This window comes from Anabrus simplex, chromosome 5 (assembly GCF_040414725.1).
Source record: "Anabrus simplex isolate iqAnaSimp1 chromosome 5, ASM4041472v1, whole genome shotgun sequence".
Classification (NCBI taxonomy): Eukaryota; Metazoa; Arthropoda; class Insecta; order Orthoptera; family Tettigoniidae; genus Anabrus; species Anabrus simplex.
In genome coordinates this window covers 240,914,650-240,937,959 of record NC_090269.1, presented here as the reverse complement: position 1 = coordinate 240,937,959, position 23,310 = coordinate 240,914,650, and the positions used below count along the sequence as shown (strand labels likewise).

The following is a 23,310-nucleotide window of genomic DNA, read 5'->3' as shown; positions in this document are numbered from 1 at the left end:
ATTCAGTGTGCAGTATATCCGGAACCGGCAGAGCTCCCTACTTACTCCTCAGCCCCATAAAACTTGGTATCAAGAAAAGGTTCGCGTACTGTACAGTAGTCAGTTAACGAATAGCCGCGTTCGAACAGTGTTGTTGATAATTAGATTATGTGACGTAATTTTCTGCACGAATTTAAGATTTTAAGAATAAAATGTTGGCACTGAAATGGCAATTAGTGTCTTTCGGTTACAATTGTTTTTTGTTTGTTTTGCGTCTCATCAACGCAGATAGGTCTTATGGCGACAATGGTATAGGAAAGGGCTAGGAGTGGGAAGGAAGCGACCTTGGCCTTAATTAAGGTACAGCCCCAGCATTTCCCTGGTGTGAAAATGGGGAACCACGGGAAAACCATCTTCAGGGTTGCCGACAGTGGGGTTTGAACCCACTATCTCCCAAATGCAAACACATGCGACCTTAACCGTACGGCCAACACGCTCAGTCCTTTGAGTACCACTTAAACACCAGCAAAATGGGAAGTACAAAGAAAACTTGAAAGAATGAGAAGGAAAGCTGTATAAAGCGCTATGAACTGGAAAATATATCATTGACACTTGTATCACAAGGGAACAACCAGGAACCACGTGGCGTAGGCCTATGCTTTATTATCACACGTCGGCGCGTTATGACGGTTTAATTTCAAATAAATAAATAAATAAATAAATAAATAAATAAATAAATAAATAAATAAATAAATAAATAAATAAATAAATAAATAAATAAATAAACAAAAAGTATTAAGTAAATAAATAAGCACGTAAATAAATAAACAAACAAACTGAATTTCACGTTCACTATAAAAACTGCCGTATGGTAACTGAAGCCTTCTGTGATAAGCGTGGGTGAATTATGTTCTCTGGGTGAGATTACATCACAGCTCTGTCATGCTTCCACGTGATGTTACAAAAGACGGGCGAGAAATGTGTAGGTGGAAATGGAAACAGTCATTTTCCTGCTCGTAAGTTACACGGTACCGGCAACCGTTAATACAGCAGTAATACTTCTCGTACTGTAATATTGTGGCAGCATCGCTAGGTAAGATGATAACCTTCGTATCCAGTCGAACTTCGTCATCGTGGATGTACAGCCATATTACCATAGTTCTTTGATGCCATGAGCTGTTACAGGATAATATTTCAGCTCTTCGGATATATTCTATATACCGTTCATCTCTATTTCTTAGTAAAGCAGCTCTCATAATATTATTATAAGGAACAATACTTTTATGTGTATCTAACTTTTTTTGGAAACACCAAGGTGTCGAAATGTTGTTCCGAAGAATTCTTCTACGTGCCAATAAATCTACCCGAGCACTTCGTTCGCTGCACATACAAATAATCGCAATGATTTTAAAGAAAAAATCAACCATTTAATACATATTTCCAATGGGATAAACTGTGATGTACACTGACTGACAGAGCAAATGCAACACCAAGAAGGAGTGGTTCGAAAGGGATGAAAGTTGGGGAAAAAACAGAGACGGCACGGACGAATAATTGATGTTTATTTCAAACCGATATGCAGGTTACACAATGCGAACGGCATCGACTCAGTAGGATGTAGGACCACCGCGAGCGGCGATGCACGCAGAAACACGTCGAGGTACAGAGTCAATAAGAGTGCGGATGGTGTCCTGAGGGATGGTTCTCCATTCTCTGTCAACCATTTGCCACAGTTGGTCGTCCGTACGAGGCTGGGGCAGAGTTTGCAAACGGCGTCCAATGAGATCCCACACGTGTTCGATTGGTGAGAGATCCGGAGAGTACGCTGGCCACGGAAGCATCTGTACACCTCGTAGAGCCTGTTGGGAGATGCGAGCAGTGTGTGGGCGGGCATTATCCTGCTGAAACAGAGCATTGGGCAGCCCCTGAAGGTACGGGAGTGCCACCGGCCGCAGCACATGCTGCACGTAGCGGTGGGCATTTAACGTGCCTTGAATACGCACTAGAGGTGACGTGGAATCATACGCAATAGCGCCCCAAACCATAATGCCGCGTTGTCTAGCGGTAGGGCGCTCCACAGTTACTGCCGGATTTGACCTTTCTCCACGCCGACGCCACACTCGTCTGCGGTGACTATCACTGACAGAACAGAAGCGTGACTCATCGGAGAACACGACGTTCCGCCATTCCCTCATCCAAGTCGCTCTAGCCCGGCACCATGCCAGGCGTGCACGTCTATGCTGTGGAGTCAATGGTAGTCTTCTGAGCAGACGCCGGGAGTGCAGGCCTCCTTCAACCAATCGACGGGAAATTGTTCTGGTCGATATTGGAACAGCCAGGGTGTCTTGCACATGCTGAAGAATGGCGGTTGACGTGGCGTGCGGGGCTGCCACCGCTTGGCGATGGATGCGCCGATCCTCGCGTGCTGACGTCACTCGGGCTGCGCCTGGACCCCTCGCACGTGCCACATGTCCCTGCGCCAACCATCTTCGCAACAGGCGCTGCACCGTGGACACATCCCTATGGGTATCGGCTGCGATTTGACGAAGCGACCAACCTGCCCTTCTCAGCCCGATCACCATACCCCTCGTAAAGTCGTCTGTCTGCTGGAAATGCCTCCGTTGACGGCGGCCTGGCATTCTTAGCTATACACGTGTCCTGTGGCACACGACAACACGTTCTACAATGACTGTCGGCTGAGAACTCACGGTACGAAGTGGGCCATTCGCCAACGCCGTGTCCCATTTATCGTTCGCTACGTGCGTAGCACAGCGGCGCATTTCACATCATGAGCATACCTCAGTGACGTCAGTCTACCCTGCAATTGGCATAAAGTTCTGACCACTCCTTCTTGGTGTTGCATTTGCTCTGTCAGTCAGTGTATAATAATATATGTGAGCGGTCGGGACACTCTATGTCGCCAAAATCATTTTTCTGTTGTCTGTTCCTTCCAACAGGGAACTCAATTCTGAATATATATCTTAGTTTGTTGAGGGGAATGTAAAATTGCATGTGCTATAGTATGTCAAACATTACCGCACATTTTTACTCATTTTCGGAAAATGGCAACCAAAGTTCGAGAGGAGAACATTTTTACGAGAATATGATTTGATTTAAATATAGTGTAAGGAGTTTAATAGATTATTTTAAATGATAGATGCCGCTAAAAGCCCAAAATCCTCAACTGGTCCGTTTCCTCTGTACTGAGAAGTTTCTCCAAGCGACACGTGACATCATTTTCTGGCAGCATCACATCTTAACAACAAATACAGTAGGTGAACGAGATCCACAATGTTTTTTGAAATTAAAGTCCTTTCAGTAAGATATACATTATCTCTTTCGTATGGATTTATTTAACAATTCGTTACTTGTGAGTATCAGTGTACGTTGTTTGTTCCTAAGCACATTATTTTTGTGTACCTCACACCATGTACCTGGGTTATTTTAATTAATACTAACATTTGCTGAAATCGGGCCCGCGTTGTAGGAGTAGCGTGTCTGCCACTTATCTGGAGGCCCCAGGTTCGATTCCCGGTCAGCTGATCACATGACACCTCGTAATCCCCAGGCCATCGGGTTGAGCGGCGGTCGCTTGATAGGCCATGGCCCTCCGGATTTGTTTTTTTTAACATATGCTAATCTAGACTGCAACGACCCCTTCAATTAATCCAGATTAATGACGTTTGTAGCAGGACCCTCGCCTACTGTCAGTCAACAGCATCACTTCAATGGAGCTTCCTTTCATGTTTCCTTACTTCCTTAATAACTCGAAAATTTCCCTGAATATTTTCCTGGGGTTTCTTATTAAAATTAATTGGACTTTCAGGAAACTTTTAAGTCTACGAAAGCTGTAGGTCATCCCTTAAAAAAAAGTTTCTTTTTCGTGAGAAGCTGCTTTCGCTTGCGTAATTATGCTATTTTACTTGTGAGGTACAATTTCGAAACCCCATCGCGGCCTTTGCGGGGAGTTATGGAATTTTCATTTTTTCTCGGGATCTAGGGTAATCTAGACCATCGTATTAGCACCATCGTTCACAAATCGGCAATCGTCTTGCATTGCTTGACCCTGTTTTAAATTATAATATTCAAATATGTACATCCTTTACTCGTTAATCTATAATCTATAATAATGAATGGATTCGATGTGTAGAAGTCTATAAAGTTGATGTGAGTTACTGATGCACCTCCAGTCATCCTAGAAACTTAAAACCTGATACCAGAAAACCTGTTACCCCCGAAATGCAGAAAAGAAATGGAAAATTGTCAAAACTCCCCAAGAGGACCAAGTTGAGGGTATCGAAACTGGGTCTCAGAAGGAAACAGCAGAACGAAGCAAACGTAAACATGTTTTAACCCAGTGCGATACTTTTTTAATTTACAATCTGCTTTATGTCGCACCGACACAGATAGGTCTTATGGCGACGATGGGATAGGAAAGGCCTAGGGATGGAAATGAAGCGGCCGTGGCCTTAAATAAGGTAAATCTCACTCATTTGCTTGGTGTGAATCTGGGAAATCACGGAAAACCATTTTCAGAGCTGCCGCCAGTGAGGTTCGAACCCACTATCTCCCGGACGCAAGCTCAGAGCAGCGCGGCCCTAACCACACGGCCAACTCGCCCGTTGGAAAACTTATTTGCAAAGCGATGACCTGTAGCTTTTGCGGGCCTTAAGTTTCTCGAAAGTCCAAATTAAATTTTATCATCCAGTCTTTAGAAGATGTAGGAAACTTTCGATCAGTACAGTAGAGGAAGTAAGGGGACATATAGGAAGTCGAAGTATAGTGATATATATAAATAGAGATATTTTAAAACGACAGAAACTGATTGTTTACTTGCAGCCATCTTAGAATCACAATACCTACAACACTTGGTATCAGAGAATCAGATACCTCCAGTCATCATCACCGTAACGTTGTCCGCATGGATCATTGCTCGCCATTTCGCCACTGTACTGTTCCGGGCTCCAGGCGAATGTACGCCGCATTCAGTATTCTCATATCTGCATTGATGACATTGTGCCATCGTTGGCATAAATCGAGCATGGCACTTTCTTTCTTTCTTTCTTTCTGTCTCTAGTACTACATAACAAGCCACGTTAAGAGGTAAAGTTATTTTCAAAATCTGACAAGCACTTCATTTTTGAGAAAAATGGCGTTCAGGTATTGACTTCTCGCTCAGGGCGTCTTGTACTTAAGCCAGGCACAAACGTTAGAGTGTGTGCAATGACCAGAAGCTTCCCTATAATCGGTGGTTAATAGGAAAGACGAATAAAACATCAAAATAAAAATATGACGGGGCTGTACTGGGGCACGGTCTCAAGTTTTGACGTAAAATACGTACCACGTGATATGTATTGTCGAAATAAAGTACCTACAGTAGTTATTATGGGTTTGAAATGTTTATTGTTGACATACAAATCTTCAAGACAAAGTCGATGTAGTCTAAATGGATATATGATATGAGATGTAACGTGCACACAATAAGAGTTCGACGTCAATATCAGGGGCGAAAGTTAAATCGACATTTCTACCATCTAGAGTCATGGGAGCTTCGATGGCAGATAATGTAGACTGAAATACGTATTCATGAACCTTAGAGCGTATAAGTTCAGTTTAGCATCGATATTGAACACTAACTAAACCTGCGCCCACTGAATGAGGCGGGTGAAGAAAACTGTGCTGTTGTCAGATATGGTAACAGTGAAGCGACAAATGGTCCGGAGTCTCATACCTCTGAGCATGGATTGGCAACGCTGACCGTGCAGTGCTGTCTAGTTGAAGCCGGCGCGCTTCAGGTCCACGTATTCTTTAGACTATAGCTCATTCCACGTTAAGGAAACATATTGTCCTTATTGACCTACAAGGAGTGAACACGCCCCTATGAGACACCCATAATTCCTCGTGATTAAGGGATATTATACTGTACTTTGTAATGCATTATGACAGATAGATAAAAAGGATGAGGCATTTTTGCCCGCGAGTTATTAGAATAAGGAAATAACATTTTATTTTTCATAAATCATTTGAAGGGAGGAAGAACAATGGCGGGAACAGCCGTCGCTTCGTTGCCTTCCTTTTTTTCCCTTCTTCAGTGCTGCTCTGGTATAAGCGAAACCAAACACGACATGCTACCACGCCGGAGTTCAGTGCTACACCGCTTCTTAGCCGCGTGGCACAGCATATTTAGTACCTCAAGATGGCGGCGATATTGTATCACCCAGTGAAGACGTGCCGAGGTCAGACTCTTGTTGTTGGGTAGATTGCTTCTTTCTCTTTACAGTGAGATATTGAACACTCTCATCGCACGTGCTGTCTAGAAATTATTTATATTTTAAAACTTTCATGTTTTGACATAAACGTGTTTCATGGTTGGGGGTGTCCGGCTCCATGGCTAAATGGTTAGCGTGCTGGCCTTTGGTTCAGTGGGTCCCGGGTTCGATTTCCGGCCGGGTCGGAGATTTTAACCTTAAATGGTTAATTCCCTGGGCTCGGAGACTGGGCGTTTGTGCTGTCCCCAACATCCCTGCAACTCACACACCACATGCATCACCATCCTCCACCACAATAACACGCAGTTACCTACATATGGCAGATGCCGCCCACCCTCATCGGAGGGTCTGCCTTACGAGGGCTGCACCCGCCCCGAAATAGCCACACGAAATTATTATTATTATTATTATTTTTTTTGCTACTTGCTTTACGTCGCACCGACACAGATAGGTCTTATGGCGACGATGGGATGGGAAAGGCCTAGGAGTTGGAAGGAAGCGGCCGTGGCCTTAATTAAGGTACAGCCCCAGCATTTGCCTGGTGTGAAAATGGGAAACCACGGAAAACCATTTTCAGGGCTGCCGACAGTGGGGCTCGAACCCACGATCTCCCGGATGCAAGCTCACAGCCGCGCGCCTCTACGCGCACGGCCAACTCGCCCGGTATTATTATTATTATTATTATTATTATTATTATTATTATTATTATTATTATTATTATTATTATTATTATTATTATTATTATTATTATTATTATTATTATTATTATTATTCTTGTTTCGTATAGGCCAGCTAAGGACCACGACATTCAACTATTGCATTTTGGAATGGGCTTTGATGTTTGCCCAGTAGTTGCGCATCCTCAGGCTGTGTTGCTCCTTCCTCTCCTTTGTCCAAAGGGCGCCAGTCTTCTTTGTTGATAATCTGTCCTGGAACTTCTTATGTTTAAGCATCTTCCTGAGTGCTGTACGATCCTTTAAGATTCCTTCTGTTATTCCCAGTTCCTGTAGATCTTTATTCACTTCCATCAACCATGGTGACTTGGTCTTCCTATTTTGCCAGTAGCTGAGAATCCGGTTGGTCAACCTGGTAGGATGCATCCTGTAGACGTGCCCATAGAATGCTAGGCGTCTCTTCCTTGCTACATTCGTTATTCTTTCACAGTACTTGTAGAGCTCTTGGTTAGGCCGTCTTTTATAACTGTCCCCTTCCTTGACTGGCCCCAGTATCTTCCTCATTATCTTTCTTTCCTGGATTTCAAGTTTTTCCATGAGTCCTTTCCTGTTGAATGTTAGACATTCTGAAGCATATAAGGCTTCAGGGCGGATGACTGTCTGGTAGTGCTTCATCTTAGTATTACGAGAGAGACACTTTTTATTATACGTATTATTATTATTATTATTATTATTATTATTATTATTATTATTATTATTATTATTATTATTATTATTATTATTATTATTATTATTATTATAATTGCTGGGGGTCATCTGAAAATTTGCGTTACGGAAACCCTAGCAGCCGTGCAGGCTGAGATGTAAAGTAGGGATGTATGGCCAGACATTGTTACCTAGCAACCGTGCAGCCTGAGATGTAAAGTATGGAAGAATGGCCAGACAGTGTTACATAGCAACCGTGCAGGCTGAGATGTAAAGTATGGATGGATGGCCAAACAGTGTTACCTAGCAACCGTGCAGGTTGAGATGTAAAGTATAGCTTGATGGCTAGACATTGTTACCTAGCAACCGTGCAGGCCATAACATCTGAAATTAGCAGCCATTGATGGGTGTCCATGACCGAGAGGCATATTTATGATCATCTGATTTCCGCAAAGGGAAAAAAATGGTTTGTTTTTATAACGATCACCGCTCCAAGTACAGTTCCAATACTATAGTAATATTCTTCATCAGAAAAAATACCCAAAACTCCGTGGCACACACAGCTTATAAAGAGCCTTGGTCTGCCAGTGCGACTGCTCCCCAGCCAGATGGAGTGTTAATAATAATGTTATTGGCTTTACGTCCCACTAACTACTTTCAAGGTTTTCGGAGACGCCGAGGTGGCGGAATTTAGTCCTACAGCAGATCTTTTACGTGTCGGTAAATCTACCAACAATGAGGCTGACGTCTTTGAGCACCTTCCAATACCACCGGACTAAGCCATGATCGAACCTGCTAAGTTGGGGTAGGAAGGCAACAGCCTCAACCGTCTGGGCCACTCAGCCCGGCCAGGTGGAGTGTCACATCATCACCGTGAAGACTTCTTCAGCCGTATTGTTTCTGACCTTTTTGACCTGATTTGCTGCCTCTCATATCAGCAGCTCTTTAGTTGATATCACAAGGCAAAATGACTTTCATTCTAGAATTACAATTCTTGGTTTGGTCGGGAATCGAACCTGGGCCTAAAAGCAAGGGGATGCTAATATTGCATTATTTCGTTGATTCATTTTAACGCTGCCTTCCCACGGTGTTTCATAATTAGGTCCAATTTAACTCACTCAGGCATCAAATACTATTCTCATTTTCACCCATTGTCATTTGTCTTGATGTATGATCTCTTCGCATTGGCTGGAGCACAATCAAAGTTTAATTGCTGTCTCAGCTTCATGGCTAAATGGTTAGCATGTTGGCATTTGGTCCAAGGGGCCCTGGGTTCAATTCCCGGCCGGGTTGGTGATTTTAAGCGCCATTGATTAATTCCTGTGGTTCGAAGGCTGGATGTTTCTGCCTTCAATATTAGAATTTAATTTTGCGTATGACCCCACCATCATAAAAGCCCAGGGCGTCTGCTCGAACAGCACCAGGTCTCTCCGAAAGCCATATACCATTATTAATAATAATGTTATTGGCATTACGTCCCACTAACTACTTTTACGGTTTTCGGAGACGCCGATATGCTGGAATTTTGTCCCGCTGGAGTTCTTTTACGTGCCAGGATATCTACCGACACGGGACTAACATATCTGAGCACTTTCAAATACCACCGGACTGAGCCAGGATCGAACCTGCCAAGTTGGGGTCAGAAGGCCAGCGCCTCAACTGTCTGAACTACTCAGCCTGACCATACCATCATACTATTATTATTATTATTATTATTATTATTATTATTATTATTATTATTATTATTATTATTATTATTATTATTATTATTCGTTCTTTCTTTACCGAGCTCGATAGCTCCAGTCGCTTAAGTGCGGCCAGTATCCAGTAATCGGGAGATAGTGGGTTTGAACCCCACTGTCGGCAGCCCTGAAGATGGTTTTCCGTGGTTTCCCATTTTCACACCAGACAAATGCTGGGGTTGTACCGTAATTAAGGCCACGGCCGCTTCCTTCCCATTCCTGGGCCTTTCCTATCCCATCGTCGCTATAAGACCTATCTGTGTCGGTGTGACGTAAAGCAAATATCAGAAAAAAAAGTTTTCTTTCTTTCTTTCTTTCTTTCTTTCTTTCTTTCTTTCTTTCTTTCTTAATCCATTTACCCTCCAGGGTTGGTTTTTCCCTCGGATTCAGCGAATGATCCTGCCTCTGCCGCAGTGTCCTCAAGCGTGAGACTTTGGGTCGGGGACATACAGCTGAAGAGGAGGATCAGTACTTCGCCCAGATTGCCTCACCTGCTATGCCACACAGGGGCCTTGTGTGGTATGGGAAGATTGGAAGGGATATACCAGGAAGATGTAAGGAAGCGATCGTGGCCTTAAGTTAGGTACCATCCGAGCATTTGGCTGGAAGAGAAGTGGGAGACCACGGCAAACCACTTTGAGGATGGCCGAGGTGGGAATCGAACCCCCTTACTTAGTTGACCTCTCGAGGCTGAGTTGACTCCGTTCCAGCCCTCGTACAACCGTTTATATTTTGTGGCAGAATCGGGAACTGAACCCTGCCCTCTGGGGGTGGCAGCTAATCACACTAACAACTACACCACAGAAACGGACATTATTATTATTATTATTATTATTATTATTATTATTATTATTATTATTATTATTATTATTATTATTATTATTATTATTATTACAGTAGGATAGCTGCTCAGATATATTTAGTACTGAATAATGACCTTTACAGCACAGCCAGTGCGTATGGGTACTGTGAAATATGTTACTTTTTTTTTTTTTTTTTGCTAGGGGCTTTACGTCGCACCGACACAGATAGATCTTATGGCGACGATGGGATAGGAAAGGCCTAGGAGTTGGAAGGAAGCGGCCGTGGCCTTAATTAAGGTACAGCCCCAGCATTTGCCTGGTGTGAAAATGGGAAACCACGGAAAACCATTTTCAGAATATGTTACTTAGAAGACAGTGGTGCTACAGTGGTACTTTCTGATCCAGTGAAGAAAACATCGCCAGTCTACATCACTCCTATTTTCTCTTAGCACAGTCACATCATTGCATCCCCGGCGTTGGTTCTTAGCATGAAAATAAATAAAAAACAATTTTGGTATGATATCACCCTACGAGCTGAAGATGTAACGACATATTCATCTTATTTCGATGAAGTTTATTATTATTACTGGATTGGCTATGCTCATATTCACATATAGATCACTGGCTGACTGATTTTAAAATTCTAAATGTAAGGCGACGTAAGGAACTTAAAAGAGTAAACAGCGTTCTTTTCGTGACCACAGTGTCTGTCGTCTAGAAGAAGCCATGAAATTGTGCAATTCGTTATGTCACGGTGAGCTTTGATTGGGAAGAGAACTCGCATAGGTTAGGAGAAACATGGTTTTATAAATCAATGAACAGGAGTATGGCTTCCGTTACGACTGAAGTGGTGTTCTGTAGTAGGTAGTGATCGCTTGAAGGAGAGCGCGCGAGATGTGGGCTAGGGAGAGGTCCGAGTTATTGACTCCAGTAGATGTGACCTGAAAATTAGTGAGTCATTCCTTATTAACCTACCTGCACCCACATATCATACCCTGTCCATGACAGCTGACTGATGACAACTCGCTCACGTTAATAATAATAATAATAATAATAATAATATTAATAATAATAATAATAATAATAATAGTAATAAACAACTGGCTGCTCGAACTTGGAAAATATCTTCAGTAAACAGGCTTCACAGAGACACTGTATTAGACAGATCGAAGTTCAGAAAATGAGTCGACAATCACCGTTTTACACACCATCCAAGCACAACCGTTAACAAAACCTGGTCAGAAGATCGCAAGAAAAACCACAGCGAGAAGATGAAGAGATTTTGGGAGAAGAAAAAAAAAAAGCAACGACATGAGCTAAATAAGCTCAATCGCGCTCCTCAGTTGTGTATAATAATAATAATAATAATAATAATAATAATAATAATAATAATAATAATAATAATAATAATAATAATAATAATAATAATAATAATAATAATAATATACCGGGCGAGTTGGCCGTGCGCGTAGAGGCGCGCGGCTGTGAGCTTGCATCCGGGAGATAGTAGGTTCGAATCCCGCTATCGGCAGCCCTGAAGATGGTTTTCCGTGGTTTCCCATTTTCACACCAGGCAAATGCTGGGGCTGTACCTTAATTAAGGCCACGGCCGCTTCCTTCCAACTCCTAGGCCTTTCCTATCCCATCGTCGCCATAAGACCTATCTGTGTCGGTGCGACGTAAAGCCCCTAGCAAAAAAAAAAAAAAAATAATAATAATAATAGTAATAATAATAATCCTGGTTTTAGATTACACTATCCACTTCTACACCGAGGTGCTGGAAATTTTGCTCCATGGGAGTTATTTTACGTGCTGATAAACGTACCGATACGAGCCTGTCATATTTCAGCATCTACCGGACTGAATCGGGACTGAACCCACCAACATCAGCTCAGAAGGCAAGCACACAACCATCTGAGCTATTCAGCCCAGTGAACTACAAAACTCTCCAAGATTATGTGATCATAACAACAGTACCCAGGTGACCTTAACCCATATGCATCCACCCGCCCTTTGCTCTGACATTGCTAGGAATCCGCCAACTTTCTAGTATGCAACCTGGGTGTTGCAAGCTTTCGGTTAAAACAGTATAGTGGGTGATCGACTGCGCGTATTATCACGGGACCTGTTATATATTATTGAGAAATTCCACACTATTGCTCATGACACCAAAAACAGAACTTTACAGAAATATAACACATAAAAAATCCCTGTGAAATCTTAAAATTTTCATTACCTTATCTCACCTCGGAAGTTCTTTAGTGTGTGTTATGGCCTTAATTATACGGCACGAACCTAACATTTGCCGATTTGAAATAAGGAAATAATAGGAAACCAATACGACATGAGCCTAACATTTTCCTGATTTTGAAATAAGGAATTAATGGGAAACAAATCACGAGTAAGTGAATGAAGAGATTCGAACCTATATCCCAAATACGAACTTACAGCCGTATGTCTCTCTCGGTGTATTATTATTATTATTATTATTATTAAGTCTGAGGATCAGTGGTAAAGTGTTCACATCCAGGTACCAAGATCGTAGGCTCAAATCCGGCAGTCGCAATCGGATCTTGAGGGGCGGGAGAAAGTTCATTCGGCATTCCATGTCGTACGATATTATTACGCGAAAGGTCTCTGGTGATATATTTCGTTTTCATTCACTTATAACTTCTTCCTCACTAATACTGCTGAAATCAGAGTGTAAAACATCAAATATGCTTTGAATTTCGCTACTACTGAGCATTTCGCACGAGCAAGCAACTTCCTTCTCAGTCAGCCATCTTGTCAACAACAGAATACAGATTTCTCGATCGATATTTTAATCAATTCTCTTTACCAAAGTTGCATACCAGAGCACTCTGGTGACACTTTGAGACACCAGGAACAGATTTCAATTAGAAATGTTTCCGGAAAATGCCAACAGATGTCACAAATGTCTCCAATATGCAACCTTGCATCCCGGCGTACCAGTCCGCTTGTGGAGTCCTGGCCCAGGCGCTCGAGCGCGTACCAGTCCGCTTACGGATGCATAGGGGTTAATATTGGTTTCTACAAGTCGTATACATAGGTATACGTACATAGACATACACACATACGTACGTAAATATACACTGATGAGCAATTGAACTATTGTCGCGGCCACCAAATTAGGCGGGTGAGGAAAATTGCGCTGTCGTCAGATATGGGAACGGCGAAGCGACAGATGGTCGAGAGTCGCTTACCTCTGGGCACGGATTGGCAACGCTGATCGTGCAATGCTGTCTAGCTGAAGCGCATCCGCTCCAGGACACCTTACCCGAGTCATTCCCTGTCATGCAGCTGTTGAGCTCGCACCGCAAGTGCAGTTAAAGATGGATAGTGAAAGTGAATTGATATGGGCTCAAGTCAAGAGAGAAGTGACAGAGAGTAACAAGACATTCAAAATAAAAGACAAAGAAAAACTCACGTCAGAAGCCATCCACCGTGTGACTGCTGCAGATAGGTAAAAGTGCTTCAATCGCGCGGAAAATCTTCAGACAGACGATTGGGCCTAGGAAATAGTAAGGGACGAAAGAATGGAGCCGTTCATCATCAGTGTAAATGACGCCTCGACAGATAGTGAGATGAGTGATGACAGTGACTACGTTAATATGAGACTGCCTTGAAGGTAGAAACCGATTCTTAATTCATTGTAAATTATTGTAAACCTATTCATTAAAGTAGTGCTTTTTCTACATTATTCCGGAAAATATTTTGCCGCTTTAGAATGACGTAACATTTTTACATTCAGTAAGAATATCTTATAATCTATACATAGTGTACAATGAGATCCACGCCGAAAAGAGAAATAGGGTGCTGGTTGCAAGATCAAGCGGACTTATTTTCATGAGCAGCGTTGGACCCCCTGTGGAAATATTTAACCCACAACCATATGTCAAGTCATGGCTACGAAAGGGGAAACGTTCAGCTGATGAACCAACTTGTCGGAAACATAAGGCCGCTGATTTTGACATCTAATACGAGTCATTTGGAAATTGCTGAATTAATAAGCTGAGTTCCTGTAAATATTTTGTTCCAACTACATCACTGTGTAATCCGAAAGTAATTACGGCGTCCTGCAGCCTGAGCTGGCGTGCGCGCCCCGAACTGTCTCAGCTAGCGACATTTACATGATCGCTTTCCGGACCGTTTTCCAGGAAAACTACAAGACGCACGGAAATATGTTTCAGATAAAAAATATAAGTCAGGCGATTTTTTAAATTTTTCCCGCAGACACAATTTTATTGACTGAAGAAATAAAAACTTGGCCGCTTACTGAAATTTTCAATACATGATTCTACGGATTTAAATTTACTCGTTCAAGATTTTATTTTTAATAATTATTTAAGGTGGTTTATATCAAAATAGTTATACCACTGGATTCAGCAGTCTTTTCTGAAGCTTGTAGTATAATTTGTTTTGAAACTTTGTATGAAGTAACATCAGGAGCTTGAGAGAGAACAACTTGCTTCGCGCTCCGAAATAATGTGTTCAGTTAGACATTTCTTCGCCAGTTGCTACATAACCTTGGCACCAGCGTAATTTATCTGACCCGCCTAATTTGGTGGCTGCGACAATAGTGTACCTGGGTGGTGGCGTGTAGCACCCTCTTTCATCTTGACGACGGCGGCGCGGCGATGCTGCGTGTTATGGACTCCACAAGAAACCAGAAGTGCTGGGGAACATACTGATCCATAGCCACAGCACAATATGCTAAAATTTTCCGGAGATTGGTCGGGGTAGAGAGGGACCAGGGCGCGCAAATTCCTCTCGACGGCTTCCCAGATGTGGTCAGTAGGATTGAGATCGATTGACCTTGGAGGCCTGGCAAGCATCGTCATGTTCGCGGAGAGTTCTTCGAACCAATCGGTCACAATTTGAGAGCGACGAGTGGGTGGATTATCTCACTCTAGGTGTAGATCCTCTGCAGTGTGTTGGAGGCGAACAAATCGGTGGACATAATCTGACAGCAGTCAGACTCATTGGCTGAACGATCAGCGTTGAGGCCTTCGGTTCAGAGGGTCCTGGGTTCGATTTCCGGCCGGGTCTGGGATTTTAATCATGTTTGATTAATTCTTCGGGCTCGGGGACTGGGTATTTGTGTTTGTTCCAACACTTTCTTCTTCATATTCAGACAATACTATACTACACTACCAACCACCACAGAAACACGCAATAGTGATTACATCCTTTCATATAAAGTTGGCGTCAGGAAGGGCATCAGGACGTAAAACAGGGCCAAATCCACATGTGCGACACACTTCGCATCCGCGACCCTACAGGTGTGAAAGCGGTAGGACCGAGCTCGATAGCTGCAGTCGCTTAAGTGCGGACAGTATCCAGTATTCGGGAGATAGTTGGTTCGAACCCCGCTGTCGGCAGCCCTGAAAATGGTTTTCCGTGGTTTCCCATTTTCACACCAGGCAAATGCTGTGCCTGTACCTTAATTAAGGCCACAGCCGCTTCCTTCCCACCCCTAGCCCTTTCCTGTCCCATCGTCGCCATAAGACCTATCTGTGTCGGTGCGACGTAAAGCAAAAAAAAAAAAAAAAAAAGAAAGCGCTAGGAGAAGAATAAGAATCTGACAGCAAGTTTCTGTATCGTTTGCCGGTGAGGGACGTTGGCAGATGTACCAGGGATCCCACTTCATCCCATGTAGAGAACAGTCCCCCTACGAGGATACCACCACTACCAGTCTGAACTGTACTGTGCTGGCAAGAGAAACCCATTGTTTGGCGATACATTCGTATCCCCCATCTGCAAGTATACTTCGGGACAAAACATGGCGGCCTCAGTTCCTGAAAGTGAGCTGGAAGCCAGCAGTCAATCACACCCTGTACGCAGCTGACGAGTTCAAAGTGATGCTTGTTTGGTGTGGCGAGATTGCAAAATCACTTTCTTCTACACTCTCTTCCGTCTTTACCCTTTCTTCGTGTCGAGTGCAGTTGACGATTTGGCAACTCCGGTCATGATTGGCGTAGTAAATCCTATAAAATGAAATGAAATGGCGTATGGCTTTTAGTGCCGGGAGTGTCCGAGGACATGTTCGGCTCGCCAGGTGCAAGTCTTTTTATTTGACACCCGTAGGCGACCTGCGCGTCGTGATGAGGATGAAATGATGATAAAGACGACACATACACCCAGCCCCCGTGCCGGCGAAATTAACCAGTGATGGTTAAAGGCACGCACGCTAACCATTTAGCCATGGAGCCGGACAGTAAACCCTATAAGCCGCTAATAGACATCGGACTGCCGCTGGAGAGTGGTGGTATGAGGCGAGGTTGTTATGTTTTGTCCCTAGTACTATACTGCTAATAATAAGAGTAGGCGTCTGACATTTCTTAGAGGGAGGTCCGTTTACTGCCTGCCGTGGCGGGATAAAGGGAGTGGCTATGTGGTTGCCATGGAAACGAGGGTGGGGCGACTGCGGTTGTCATGGGGATAAAACTTCAGGGCAGCTCGTCTTGCTGGGAGTTGCCAAACCTGTCACTGTCACTGATAAGAACCTGATTGTTTGTATAAGAGTGATCGCAAATGGGACGACACCGCCTGGCCAGGTAGTCTACAACAGATCACAGTGGTCTGAATGAAGGAGGGAACAAGTGAGCCGGAAGCGAGGGGTAAGAGCATGTAGAAAGGAATGCTGGAATGTGGCAACATTGTGAAATGGCACGTGCAGTGCTCCTCCCTCCAACCTTACCTGTCAGACGCCAACTTTAGTTAAGTCTAGTATAGTACCTCAACTCACCTGTCCAAGCGACCTTTTCCCAGCATTGAGAGTCCAATAGCAGTGTTCCTCGTCCATGCCAGTTTTCGTGCTTTGTGACGTGCAGTGAGCAGAGTTACCCCAGCACGACAGCCGCTTCTGTATCCCAAAACGAGGAGATGGTCACAGCGCTATCTTTTACTGTCAGCTGACCATCTGAGCCGATTCATGAGTAAAACTTCATCCACTGTGTTCATTCTTAACTCAATCTTCACCTTACATCATTGTTTCGCATTGTCATAACTCATAACATTACCTGTCCAGCTCCGTAGCGTAACGGTTAGCGCTATTAGGTGTCGTCCTCGGGGGCCCGGGTTCGATTCCCGGCATTGCGAAAGGTTTAAGAATGGCACGAGGGCTGGTGTGTGGTTATAATGATACATGCAGCTCACCTCCATTGGGGGTGTGCCTAAACAGAGCTGCACTACCTCGGGGCGAGGACACGAGATTACCTCTCTGGCAGAAGAAGAACAACAACGACATGTGTAGAGTAAATCATTAAATTACGTTACACTGTATGTGTAGTCCTCAGCTCGAAGCCTGGTTGCATCTCCATCAGCTCCACCATTAGCTATCACAGCCTAGGGCTCACTGCAGAGACATAGTACTAGGGAAATGAAGAGTGAGGTAGTACTTTACTCAATGAACCAGAAGTGCTATAGCCCACTGAAGAAGCACGCCAAACGACTCTATGAATGACGATTTTACACAATTCATTGCAGGGACTGGCTGCATAAGGAATTGCATTATTAGCATCGCTCGTACTTTATGAATTTTCATATTGTCAAAGTCAAAGATGAGACCGATACAGGTCTATAAAAGCAACATATCTGTTCTATTCCATTTCAGAAGACATAGTGCACTGTGAAAACTGTTTCTCTACACTAACTGGGATTTATGTATATTACGTTAAAGCAAAGGTTACAGCGCACTTTCTGCATGAAACGAAATTACACCACATTTTTAAGTTGTACGTAATGCGATACTGAACGATTCTCACTATTTCCATCATCAGTAACAAATAGTTACTCATCAGAGTCTTTCCCGTCATCATCATAATCAATACACTAATAATATGTCTATCCTTCTGCCTTTCGCATTAAACTCGCCAGTCATTTCTCTCCGCAAATATAACACTAGTTTGTCAGTCTTATAACAGGCCCGCTATATAAGAGTTATTCGGCCTTGATTTAAACAGAATGTGGTATGTTTCTTTTTCTACCAACTAAAAATTATTATTATTATTATTATTATTATTATTATTATTATTATTATTATTATTATTATTATCATCATCATCATCAGTGACCGGCCTAGCTGGGGGCAATTACTTTGTTCCAATGGCCAGATTTGGATAAGCACTTGGTTGTATTTTTTAAAATTATTCAAACATTGTGTTCATTCCTAACGTCGTCTCCCCTTTTCGCCATTGTCATAAGATTATCTCTCTGACAGAACGAGGAAAGCTAAATTTATAAAGCAAAAATCAAATACAAATAAGGAAAAGGAGAATTGACTTCTGTGGCCACATCCTAAGAATGCACCCGAAAAGGACAACTAAAAGAAACTTCGACTATTTCCGCAATAAAACCAAGCCGAACTGGTTTAAGGAAAATGAGAAAGAACTACTAGGGTTCCAAATTACAGAAGGGATGTAGATGGATCCGCGAAGAAAATAACCAAAGATAAGGTAAAGAGGTTTCAGGACAGGGTGAAGCCCAAACGACTATACAGAATTTCTGAAGAAGAAAGGAAGGGAAGATCTAAAAGGATGAAAAAGTACTGGGAGGACAGGAAAACACGACTCACTAACCATTGCTAGATCTATAATACCCCAAAGTGGGTGAAACGGGCAATAATAATAATAATAATAATAATAATAATAATAATAATAATAATAATAATAATAATAATAATAATAATGTTATTGGCTTCACGTCCCACTAACAATTTTTCCGGTTTTCGGAGACGCCAAGGTGCCAGAATTTACTCCCGCCGGAGTCCTTTTACATGCCAGTAAATATACCGATACGAGGCTGACGAATTTGAGCACTTTCGAATACCAGAGGACTGAGCCAGGATCGAATCTGCCAAGTTGGGGTCAGAAGTCCAGTGCCACAACCGTCTGAGCTACTCCGGCCGGCAAATTAAATACCTGTTTAATGTATGTTTAAGGTGGAATTCGTTGTTGGCGATACACTCATGTTCTGCCATTTACAAGTATCATCTGGTGTGTGGCTATATAAAACAGACCCTCCGACGAGGGTGGACATAAAGTGTTGTGTATGGTATATGAGTTGCAGAAATGTTGGGAACAGCACAAATTCCCCATCCCCGATCCAAGGGAATTAATCATTCCCGACCCGGCTGGGAATCGAACCTGGCACCCTCTGAACACAAGGCCAATCAGATAAGGAAGCAGACATGACCTAGAAGGACTGGCATGTGGTTAGAATGGTACATGCAGCTCACTTACATTCCCGTGCGTATGAAAAGAGCTGCACCACATTGGGATGACACGAGTTCATTAATTTGATTTAGAGGATAGAAGGATTGAAATCGATCTGTCTCCTGATTTCAACGAACAGGTTTCCCTTAAAATGACGAGGTGTACATGTTATGCTGAAATATAATTACAGTATTTGAGCTCTATTGGTCATTAGGGGTATATCCTTCGAACGTGAGACTTTGCAAAATGCCGTGTTGAACACGTGTATTACTGTAGAGTGAATGTCACGACATGTCGATATCCACGGCGCCAACAAGCGACTGACGAGCGTGCGCTGTGGCGGGCTGCGGATGGCCCCGCCGGTGCTGCGCTCATTCGCCTCAGTGCTGACTCAAGTAAGGGAAGGTCGTGTGCAGTGTTGGATGCGGTAGTGTTGGAGGGGGTGGTGCAGGCACGCTAGAGTATGTCCTACTTCACACAGCGGCATGGAAACTTTGGTCGACTGGTTTTACGAAGGTCCAATAATTTTCCCCGAATTCGGGATATTTTACACAACTACACCGGTATGTATTTAGCAGATTTTCGTAACTAACCACAAAGTATTTTAATTTTTTTTAAGTGAATTAGTGCACATGTTTAATTTGTCATAATTTTAAATCATATTCATTTACGACAAGATTCGACCACATTGCTAATAGTATAAAGTACATTTTCCTCCCCGTGGTGCGTATTTCCGTGCTTGACTGCAGCCAGCCCCACCCCCTATTTGGTGACACTTGGTATGTTCGACCACGTTTTCAGTTGGACGGAAAACACCAATGCTCCTAACCTTAGCAGCCGGTTTATTTTTAATTCTCGAACTCCCTCCCTACTATGACTTGGCACTTTCCTCCGTCTAAAGTAGACCTCACGCTTTAGTGTTCCCGTTAAGGTGACTGTGAAGCGATTTAATGGGAACTGTTAAATTGATCATGGAAACACTTTTACTAGTTTAGTGAAAGTTGTCGATTATCTTATGAAAATGTATCTCTCTCTATCCTAACATTTATTTCTGCCCTACTTTTGAGGTGTCTAGTTTGCCACGCTATAATGTGATAACTTACTACTCATTCGCTTATCGCTGTAGCGACCACGTGGTGAGACAACCGTAAGCGATGTCATCGAGAACATTGCTCGGTTTCACTCGCCCAGAAACGGAAGATCTGAATGTCTTGCTACTCATTATACCAGACTGTTCAAGGCAAAATCGGGCGGGATCGTTTGAATGAAGTTGAAGTGCAGGGCGTGTTTAAATGTGCCCACATTGTAAAGTGCCCCGTTTACTACAGCAACGGAAAGAAGTGGGAACATCTGTGTACCTTGTAAATACGACCGGCTGAGCTCTGTTTGACGAGAAATGTGCAATTACGTTTGTTCTTGCTAGGGTGTAAGTTAGTACATGATCTATCGGTGTTTTTGCACCTTTTCTCTTACGATATGAGGAGTCGGTGACGAGTTTCTATCTTTTTAGAGATAAGACTCTATCGGATCAATACCAAATGATCATCTCGGGAGTGGTTGTGATGTGTTTAGTAGATTTCCACTAACAGAAGCGGCATTTAAGCAAGAAAATACAAAAATGTGTACATTTCGGTGTGGGTGAACTGGAAAACACGTTAGGTTATGCAAGAGGTGTATTTCAAATTTTGTAGTGAAACTAATAGTTGTCTCCTAACATTTCTTTTAAATTTAAGACTTGACAATGACTGTAGTGTGTGACGAACTCTATCGTTTTGTCTCAAATGTCCTGATATAAGTCTTGTGCTTACAAATTTAGTGTTCAGTGTTTCACCACTGCAGTAACGTGAATGCGTCATGCCGAGACTTCAGCCTTCTTTTACAGAAGACCAGGAAGGAATTTACGGCTGTGTTTCGTTCTTTTTCCACAAGAAGACTAAACAGTGCTAATGAAACTCGTGTGTAGTTACTGTACCTCTGTAACCAAATATCAGTTTTATCACATTCTAATTGGCTAAGGCAGGCGTTTCGTCGTCCTTTTCCTCGACATGTCCTCTTTCACCATCAACAGTCATGCCTGGGCGGATTTTATAAAAATAGGGAAGTTTTCTGCTGTGTTGGAGACGAGAAAGCATTAAAATCTGGTACGAAATTACGAATATTTTCATAGTTCCGTCTTTAGTAGGAATGATTTAAAATCGATCTGCCATAATCTGGCCTCCATTCGGTGACCATTTTCAACAGTTTAAATGGGTGATACTGAAGTTTTGTAGACCGAGCAAGTTGTCAGTGCTCGAACCCCACCGCCTGTAGCCTTGAACATGATTTTCCGTAGTTTCTCATTTTGACGCCAGAGAAATGCCGGGAGCTTTGCCTTAATTATAGCCTTCCCAGCCCAATGTCACCGAAAATATACGTGTTATCAGGTTATCACGGTCATATAAGAAAACAAAAATACTTATGAAAGAAATTGCTTCTTTTGGAAGAGTGGCTCAATAATAATATTAATAATAATAATATTAATAATAATAATAATAATAATATAGGGGAAAGTGATTGTCGAAATTATCTTGTTTGTTGGTACCCTGAAACATGATTATCGCAGTTATTTATAGAAACACGTTTTTCAGAAGAGCGTAATGTTGACATAGGCCGCGATCCTTTTGTCTTTTTTACTTCTGTCGGTAGAAAGTGTCCTATTTACTTTTTCGATGAAGTATCATCCCTTTCCTCTAGGGTCGGTTAATAAACCTTATATTCGCAACTTGTGCGTACGTACTTCCAGCTGGTATCTGTCAGCGGCACAACATATTAGAATTGCAAAAATTGCGCTAATCGAGAAATATTTGTTGTAGGTTGACGTGTCGTGGGTTGAGGTAGTGTATCACCTGGGGGCTGGGATCTACTCCGACAAGACATGACATCACTTTATTGACGCATGAGCAGGTCCCCCGAACGTTACGTAACACTAGCGTAATTAACGGCTTGGTAATTATTAGTTCAGTTGGAGCTCGTGCAGTGGGTCGCCGGATTTTCTGGCCCTGACACTGCCACAGCTTTCTTAAATAAACTATTATTTGAACAAGGACCTACCGCAGATACATGTAATATTCACTTTCCTGCACAACAACTCGGTGGATTCGTGTTTGAAAGGATCAACGTTACTGCGTATACTTTGTTCCGTGATCTGGTCTTTCGTAATAAAATATCGTCGCTTCGCCTGCGAAAACCGCTGTGATACTGGAGAAATACTGACCCTGCAGCACATACATTAAGAGCGAGAATTCCTTGACAATATTCGCACCTTACATGACAGAACCTTACCGGCCAAGGTACTAAACTAAAATATTTGACGTTGTGGTTTTTGCAGGCGCAACCGTCATGTCTTCATAAACTGGCGAAGTTACGATCTCTTGGCCCTCTCTTACTTAACCATATAGAATTTTTTTTTACAATAGTATTTAAAATATCTTGGTAGTGAAAGAACGCAAAAGTTAAATAAGGTGTAAACAACATATATCTTTACCATATATTGTCACACCTTTTCAACGTTTAGTCTTCAAGCCTCTGTGAATTAACTGTCTCCTCGGGTCGTATGTTTGTACCTCACTGTAATCTTTCAGTTCCACCCTTCTTATCATTAAATAATTAAAAACTGAAGTCTATCAATTATCGCATTGAACTCCCTCTGTTTCTCTTACCGTCCATGGCGGAGTCCATTATTCTCCTCCACTCGCATCACGTGGACACTTCACACCTCACAGAACCCGGCTTCTGCGTACAGCTTCATCTAACGAGTTTATTCGTAATTTAGCTTTTATCTCATCATTCCTCCTCATCTCCTGCCATTGTTCCCCTGTTTTTACTGACAACCATTCTCCCTACTTTCATGTCTGTTACTCCTA

At 42.8% G+C, this 23,310-nt stretch overlaps 1 protein-coding gene across 5 annotated transcripts in view; it reads left to right on the top strand.

Moving 5' to 3' along the window:
• Positions 1–23,310, top strand: part of Larp4B (La-related protein 4B) — a 965,589-nt gene that overhangs the window by 144,605 nt on the left and 797,674 nt on the right. The window contains exon 1 of one of the 5 annotated variants that reach the window (XM_067147302.2): positions 19,828–19,971. The exons of the other annotated variants lie outside the window; for them this stretch is intronic. Coding sequence (XP_067003403.1) covers positions 19,894–19,971 — 78 coding nt within the window. The 5' untranslated portion in view covers positions 19,828–19,893. Of the gene's footprint in view, positions 1–19,827; positions 19,972–23,310 lie in introns of those variants that run through there. 5 annotated transcript variants of the gene reach the window in all.